We start from the raw sequence: 8,687 nt of genomic DNA, 5'->3' as shown, positions 1-8,687 counted from the left end.
TTTATTTTATAAATTTATTCAACCTTTTTCTTTGAAATTGTCCTTTAGGAGAGATACCTACGTACAGAAAAATAAAGTAAAATTAAAAGATTAAATGTTAATATGTTAAAATTGGTCCACAACCACTTCTCTAATATTATAATCCAAATATCGTACATTTATAAGGCTTTGATTTTCTATAAATACCAATGAAATGAAATCCGTGACTCTTCAGAAAGTGACAAACTGAGAAACCAGTAAGCCAGAAAGAAAAATGAGTGCCTTGGGAAATCTTGTAATAATTTTCTTAAGCTTTCTGGGTCTGTGTTTTCTATGGACTTTCATCAAAGTGGTTCACAAACTATGGTGGCGTCCTACTCGTATGCAGAAGCTGATGCGTTCACGAGGAATCAAAGGCCCTTCTTACAGATTCATCCATGGAAATACCAAAGAAATTTTGTATATGAAAAACAAAGCTATGGAAAAACCCATGAGTTTATCCCACAACATATTGCCAACGGTTCAGCCTCACATTGCTTCTTGGGTCAAAATATACGGTAAGAAGCTGATCGCTTAACTATACTGTGTATATGACTTTTGTTATCGTGGGTGAGAGGATCACCATAGTTAATATCCATACACGGACCTAAATGCTTATAATATAATATTCTAATTTAGCTTTTACTCCAGTTATAGAACTTAAGCTGCAACTTTTTTGTTTTTTAATTACACACTTTTTCAATTAATTTTTTTTGTTTGGTTTTTAATTACTTATTTAAATCGTGACAAAATAAAGAATTTATTTTTTATTGTTTTTCTCTATTATGTTTATTTTTATTTATTTATTTATTTTTTATAGATTCGCAATCAACTTATTGTGTATTTCCGTTGAATTTCATATTTTTCTCCCCAAAAAAATTCAAAAGTTAAAAAAATTAATTTTTAATTTAGTTTCTATTTAGCTGCACTACAACTATTTCCAACACCATAAATTAATATAATGACATATACAAGGATACCCTTTTTAAACAAATTTTTTGGGTCTGTTTATATATATATATATATATATAACACCATCTCATACTATATTTAATTATGTATATATATATATATATATTTCATATCTTTATTTTTATATGTAAACAAAAAAGTTCTGAATGTGGATTATTTTCATATGATAGGAAAGAATTATCTGCAATGGTATGGAACAGAAGCTCAACTCGTTGTTACAGAACCAGAAATGATAAAAGAGATATTCAATAATATACACGGAGCTTTCCCAAAATTCGAGTTACATCCCTTGATAAAGAAGATAATAGGAGATGGTATTATAAACAGTGAAGGTGAGAAATGGACAAAATACAGGAAATTGTCCAATCATGCCTTTCATGGAGAGAGTTTGAAAGTAAGTACTTAAGTACATACATACATATATATATATATATATATATATTATATAGAAGCCTAAGGAACAATTTATTAGCGCTAAAAAGATGGACTAATTTTTATGGTCACGTGAGTTTCAACAACTTAGTGGTGCTAATAAGAAAATATGCATTATATTCACCTTGCCATTGAATCTGGTCAATTATAGGCTTGAGCAATTGGGAAAATTAGCTTATCAAAATGGTATTTTACAGGGTCTGAGTCCTGCAATGATCACTAGCGTCGAGAATATGCTGGAAAGGTGGAAATCATATGAAGGTAAAGAGATCGAAGTTTATGAAGAATTCAGATTGTTTACTTCCGATGTGATTTTAAGAACAGCATTTGAGAATAATTACCAAAAAGGGAAGAACATTTTTGAGACACTGGTGAGGTTGATCGTGTTAGCATCGGATAATATTTACAAACTAAGATTTCCTGGCATCAGGTAATTAATAATTCTCTTTCCATTAGGTAGACTCTTTCAATTTTGCTCTTATTTTATTTAGACTCCATGATTTAAAAAAAAAAAAAAATTCATTAATTTTCCTTTAAATTTTAAAATAAGTACTTCATGATTTAATAATATTTTAAAAAATACAAGTTTGACCTGTAAACGTTAAAATAATTAAATTGTAAAAAATAATGTATGGATTTTTGTTATAAATATAGAAAATTAAAAAGAAATAGCGATAATTAATTTTCCAAAAGCATTTTTCTAAATATAATGAGGGTAAAATTAAGAATGTAAATGAAATGTGTTCTTTTAAATATAAAGTAAAAAACACAATCACGTCTCTTCTCATGCCAATTTTCCATTGATACATTTTGCAGCGAATTCTTCAAAACCAACAGCCAGATTGAATTAGACATGCTTGATTCACAAGTTGGCAATAACATTATAGAGGTGATCAAGGAAAGAGAAAGGAAGGTGATAACAGGAAAAGAAGACAATTTCGGGAGTGATTTTCTTGGATTACTTTTGAAGGCTCACCATAATGCCGCCGACAACGAGAGGATTTCAATAAAAACTGTGGTCGGTGAATGCAAAACATTTTATTCAGCTGGACAAGAAACCACTAATTCTTTACTCGCCTGGGTTGTTTTACTTCTAGCAATCCACAAAGATTGGCAAGAAGAACTTAGAAATGAGGTGTTGAATTTATTTGGGAAACAAAACCCAAATCCAGATAACTTTGCCAAATTAAAAAAAGTAAGTAGAAAATGTGAATTTTGTCCTATTTTTTTCTCCATTCTGACTAGTAATAGAATCCCATTTATTTTTAAAAGTTTTTTTTTTTCATTTATAATATTTTTAATAAGATGGCATCATATTCGTAGCGGACAAAAATGCAAACAAAAAAAAAAAAAAAATTCTTGACCACCTTTTTATTAATATCTAATTTATTTATTTATTTACTTATTGGTAATCTTTCAATATTTTAATACAGATGGGCATGGTCTTCAATGAAACTCTCAGATTATATCCTCCTGCAATTAGTTTGAAAAGAAAAGTTGAAAGGGAAGTTAGAGTGGGAAAGTATATTCTTCCTGCTAATCTGAATCTGTTTCTCTCAGCTTTACCAGTTCACCATGACTCTAAAATTTGGGGAGAAGATGTTCATGAATTCAAACCAGAGAGATTCTCACAAGGGGTTGTTGGGGCTACCAACAACAACCCAGCTGCATTTTTCCCCTTTGGAATGGGACCACGAAATTGTGTGGGGTCTAACTTTGCCATCGTTGAGTCAAAGATCGCTCTTTGCATGATTCTTCAACGCTATAGCTTCACTCTTTCTCCAACCTATGTCCACATGCCCTATCATCTGGTTACTACTCGTCCAATGTATGGAATTCAAGTAATACTGGAACCTCTTTAAAGAATAGGCTTGTACCATGGTATGAAAATAAGCCCATTAGCATTATTAGTTCTTAAACTATATTTATATTTGCAATTTGATCTTTAAACATTTTTTTTGATACTTTAATTCCCAAACTTTAGTTTTTTTACAATTTGATTCTCAAAACTATTTTTAGTTTAACTTTTAACAATTTTGAGGTGTGCAAACCATCCTCAAAATTGCTAAAAATTATATTACCAATAGTTTTAAAGATCAAAGTATAATAAAATCTGAAGTTTAAAGGATTAAAATGTCAAAAAATTGTTCAATAACAAAAGTCCATATGTGAGAAAAGTTCAAGGACTATAACAAGGCCAGCAACCTATGATGCTATTGAAGATTTTGTTAAATAAAGGATGTTTATATAGTCAAGAGCTAGGGTAACTATATCCTAGATCCAAATAATAATTATCAGTTTATCTAGTTTAATGTTTCTACATTATATATATAAATTATTGTCATGTATAGCTAAATAAAGGATGTTTACATGGGCAAGAGCTAGGATTGCTATATCTTAAATACAAATAATAATTATCAGTTTATGTAGTGTAACAATTCTATATTATATATAAATTATTTTCCTGTGCAGCTCAATTTGTTTTTGCATTTGGGTAGAGCATTTCAGGTTTTTTATTTTTTATTTTTGGGGTTCGCAAGTGCTTGATTTTAATTCAACTCTAGTCTTAGATCTTGACTAAAGGCTGAAGCGTGCTTGGACAAACAAGCCGCAAGAAAAAATAAAAGTCAGCTCCGAAGATTATAAATAAGTCAAATGTTCTCCTAACTGATCCCAAATTTTCAAACTACCATATATAAATGTTTGAATAATCATGGAGACAAGGGCGGATCCAGAAGTTCTGATATATATATATATATATATATATATATGTATTTTTTTTAGCGAAATCTGCCTTATGCTGATGGGGTGGATTTCTATTAAGTCTCGTATATAGAAAAATCTTTCAAATAGAGAATGAAAATTATATTACACAGGTCGAATTTAAATTCTATTAGCATCCCCAAAAGATCTTTTATTTAACCCACATTCTTTATTAAAAAGCCAACTATTAGAAAAGGAAAATCTACAAAAGACTTTTTATTTTGATATTTAATATTGTGTGTTGGTTTGGCTCACTTTATATTTTATACTACTTTTATTTGCTGGTAGACGGGTTTCAAGACCACAATCACAATATTTTACAAAACAACATGTATATCACTCCATTTTTTTTTTTTTATCATTTGAAATAATTTTTCCTGTACTGCAGTATCCCAAACCCACGATATCTCAATTATAAAAGTGAATAACTTATTAAATAAGCTAATTTCACTTGACTTAATTAAAAAAAAATAATGAATAAAGAGTATTATTGGAAAGAATAAATAGTTTTTTTGTGAATGCTCTAAATTACAAATTTATCTAGATATAATTATTTAGAGGTGTTTATTTAAGAAAGATGCTTTATAAAACAAACGTAAAAACAACATATTAAAAAATTAATTAAGATAAACATAAAAACATAAAGAAGAAAATAAATTAGAAGTTAATTAAAGATAGAGGTCAATTGTAAACTTAAGAATAAACAAATACGAAAGGGATTATCATAAGTTTAATATATAATGTTACTCAAGGTTTTAAAAATCGAAAATTTCCATGATATTTTACTGATATTTCAATTTTTGCGTGAGGTGGATAGAAAATTTAGGTCTTTAAGTAGAAACAGATAAAAACTTTCAAAATTTTTGATATTTCCATTAAAATTTTCGTCAAATACCTACATCAATTCCTTAATAATTTTGTCAAAAAATCTCTAATTTCTATGGAAATTTTCAAAATTTTCATAAAATTTCCAAAATTTCTGGGGAAATTTCTATTAAATTTACTTTTTAAAAATTTTTTATCAAAAAAATAATAAATATTATTGTATAACTGTAACAACCCATACCAAAATACACATGTTTATAAGTTTGACCAAATTTGACCAAATGAATAGTATGTGGATCTTAGGTTGACTTTTTCAATGGTCAATATTTTTGGTTTGACTGAGGTACCTTTGGGTAGAGCTCATCGATATAAGTTCACAGACTGATGACATGCCAAATTTTGAGTTACAGATAAAAAGTTATGGTTCTGAGAAGTTTTAAACATCAATTTTATAGCAGTCCTACGTTTTTGTCTATTAGTGATCCAAGGTACTACATAAGCCTCGATAAGCACGTCGAATAGGAGACAAATCCCAAAATATCTATTTGATCCCCTAAACCCCGAGAAATTTCTCCTTAGACCCATGGGTTCAAACTGGATCATTTTGAACCCCTTTACCATCGAACCGGGTCATCGCCATTTTTGCCCATTCCTGTCACCCATCATCTACACGCACTGACCTAGGAGGAAGCCCACTCGGTGGCAAGCTTGGTCGTGAAATTTCATGGCTAACGGCTGTTGGACGCGCCCAGATCATGCTGGTGAAGGTCAAGGCATCCAACGAGGTGGGTCATCGGTTTTTCGCATTTTTTGGCTATTTAAGGCCAACATATAAAATCATTTTCATGCTTCTTTTGCCAACATTCTTCACTGTTTGAGAGATACGACAATGAGAAATTTGACTAAAGCTTCAACCAAGTTTTTCGGCCACCGGAGGAACTTTTAGACCTAGGTGAGCATACCATTGGGTTCTTTGTCTCTTGAGCTTTCCGTTGCTATAAAGTTTTTGAATTTTGAAGGTCGTTTGATTATTTTTTCATTTTTGGATCAATTAGTTAATTATCAGATAAATTCGGACTATGTTTGGACAAAATTGATTAAATTGGTCAAAATTGGAGTTGTATTAGTGAAATTAGATATTATTAGGATCCATTAAAAGGTTTAATTTCAAAAGATTAGCTTTCGCGTGAAAAGCCCCAATTTTGGGTACTGGATCCTAAGGGTATGCGGTATAATTGAACTGTTCGGTGTGCAATTTATGTAATTTTATAGTAGTGTAAATCATTTTAAGAAATTTGGGCCATACAAATATCTTTGGTTTAATTATTGGAGTCTGATAAACATTTTATTATATTATAGGTACTCAACTTGAGATTGGAGGCGATCCTATAGAGGAGCAGGAGTGAGCATCTGTAGTACTATGAGTGTAACACCCCGTCCCGAATCATGTCGGAATTTTTGCACATTGACCGAGGTTGACTGTTGACTGTTGACCGAAGGGGTCAAAAGTTGACTTTTTGACCAGGTTGGAATTCTAGGTTGACTAAGGTACCGTTATGGAGTACACGTTGGCACGAGTTTGTAGACTGGTAGTACGTTGGAAACAGAGCTACGGTTTGAAAGTTATGGGCAAAACAAGTTGAGGTCCAAACTGTCCAAGGGGTGCCGGAGTTGACTTTTTGTTCATGTAAGGTTGAGCTTTGACTCATGCATGGTTGTGAAGTGCTCGTCGATACGAGTCTGTAGACTAGCGGCACATCCGATTTGGACATGTGGTTTGAAAGTTATGGACCTGTAAAGTTTTTCAAATACTATATTATTTTAATATTATTTTTTAAACGCGTAACGATATGCCACGTGTGACTTAATGAAGGTGACCATGTGTCACCATGTGGAGAAGCCACATGTCAACCATGTGTAAAATCAAATTATTTTTATTATTATTTAAAATAATAATATTATTATTAATATTATTTAATTATTTAATTATTTGTATTATTTTATTTTATTTTTTTTCTTTTTTCTTTTTCTTTTTCTTTTTCTTTTCTTTTCCCCACGTGGGAAAAAAGGGCCAGGGGGCCCGATCCTGTTCCTCTCCTTCTTCTTCTTCTTCTTTCTTTCTTTCTTTCTTTCTTTCTTTCTTTCTCTCCCGTCCGTCTCTCTCTCTCCCGTGTTTTTAAATTCCGGCCATCCACAGTCCTCACGTGCTGGCCAGTGACAAGCGGAGGGAGGAGGCCAGCTCAGCCGCCAATTTTCACGGTCACCGGCCGCCGGACGCGCGCCGATCGAGCGGGAGAAGCCGCCGCCCGGCAAAATTTCTCTCTCCTCTTTTCTTGTGTTTTCCGGCCAGCCCTGTAACACCCCGTCCCGAATCGCACCGGAATCCGTGCACGTTGACCGAAGTTGACCGTTGACCGAAGGGGTCAAAAGTTGACTTTTTGACTCGGTGGGAATTTCGAGTTGACCAAGGTATCGTGGCGAACTGCATGATGCCCTGAGTTCGTAGACTAGTAGCACGTCGAAAACGGAGTTACAGTTTGAAGTTATGGGTGAAACAAGTTGAAGTGCAAACTGTCTAGAAGGTGCCCGGAGTTGACTTTTTCTTGTGATGTAATTTTGAGTTGACTCTTGTATGGTTGTAAAGTACTCGTCGATACGAGTTCATAGACTAGCGGCACGCTTAAATCGGACATTTGGTTAAAAAGTTACGGACGTTTGAAATTCGCCGGGTACCGTATTATTTTAATATATCTGGCTTAAGTGCACAGTAACGCCACGTGTCAGCTTCTGATTGGTCCACGTGGCATGAACAATATCACACAGGGGTTTTTATTTGTTAAAACACTCGGGGAAGAGAGAGAAAGAGAGAGAGAGGAGAGAGAAAGAGAGAGAGAGAGAGAGAGAGTCGCCGGCCACCGGAGGTTTTCAAATTTTCCGGCCGAGTTACTGTACACGCACCGGCCAGCCAGGTTGCCCTCCTCATTTCTGGCAAAACCTCCAAATTTCACGGTGAACGGCCGCCGGACGCGCCTGGATCGGACGTCCGAAGTTCGGCGGCGAGTTTTTCCCCTCCACCACCGGCCACCGCAAATCGACCCACTTCCGGCCTTTTTCCGGCCACACGCGCCGTACACCCATCATCCTCTCCTCAATTCCGGCCGACCCACCAAAAATCACGGCCATCGGACCACCGACGCGCCGGGATCGGAGCGTTTTCCGGCGAGGGGCCAGAAATCTTCAAACGGTGATTTCTCCGCCGTCCGACCTCCGTTTTGCTCACCGCCGGTCCCGTTGGGTTGCTCTCCTCATGATCTACAAGTCTGCAAAATTTCACGACCAACGGCCACCGCACGCGCAGCCGCCGGCGACGGTTGCCGGTGACCGCGGCGGCTCGCCGGAAAGTACTGTTCCGGCGAGTACCCAGTTTTCCGGCCGGCTCCAGTCCGCTGTGTTCGACCTCCTGAACCCGAATCCGGCACCCGTTTCCGCCAATTCGCGATGGTTTGGGAGAATTGCGGAGCCGAAACCCGAAAAGCTTTCCGGCGAAATTCCGACCCCGTCGGGTACGATCATCGGAACTTAAGACCGGATCTGTGATTAGCATCACTCGAGCTTCGATTCGGTATATAACTCGTAAATTCTAGATATCGTTTGTGTTTTGACCCCCCAGGTACCGG

The 8,687-nt window shown here is 34.9% G+C and overlaps 1 protein-coding gene across 1 annotated transcript; it reads left to right on the top strand.

The window, feature by feature from the left end:
• The first annotated feature begins 216 nt into the window (after positions 1-216).
• On the top strand, positions 217-3,866 carry LOC112493081 (cytochrome P450 CYP749A22). Its single transcript, XM_048462955.2, has 5 exons — positions 217-536; positions 1,161-1,384; positions 1,620-1,852; positions 2,239-2,617; positions 2,856-3,866. The coding sequence occupies exons 1-5, from the start codon at positions 254-256 to the stop codon at positions 3,282-3,284; spliced, it is 1,548 nt and encodes a 515-aa protein (XP_048318912.2). The 5' UTR covers positions 217-253; the 3' UTR covers positions 3,285-3,866.
• The last annotated feature ends 4,821 nt before the right edge of the window (positions 3,867-8,687 follow it).

Source organism: Ziziphus jujuba, chromosome 12, assembly GCF_031755915.1.
Source record: "Ziziphus jujuba cultivar Dongzao chromosome 12, ASM3175591v1".
NCBI lineage: Eukaryota > Viridiplantae > Streptophyta > Magnoliopsida > Rosales > Rhamnaceae > Ziziphus > Ziziphus jujuba.
The sequence above is the reverse complement of the archived record's forward strand: the minus strand, read 5'-3'. Positions and strand labels throughout refer to the sequence as shown.

Bases quoted from the DNA above. Each gene is read 5' to 3' on its own strand.
- LOC112493081 (XM_048462955.2), top strand. From the start codon at position 254: ATGAGTGCCTTGGGAAATCTTGTAATAATTTTCTTAAGCTTTCTGGGT. The intron at 1,385-1,619 runs GTAAGTACTTAA...GGTATTTTACAG, and splicing joins TTCATGGAGAGAGTTTGAAA to GGTCTGAGTCCTGCAATGAT. The intron at 1,853-2,238 runs GTAATTAATAAT...TACATTTTGCAG, and splicing joins CTAAGATTTCCTGGCATCAG to CGAATTCTTCAAAACCAACA.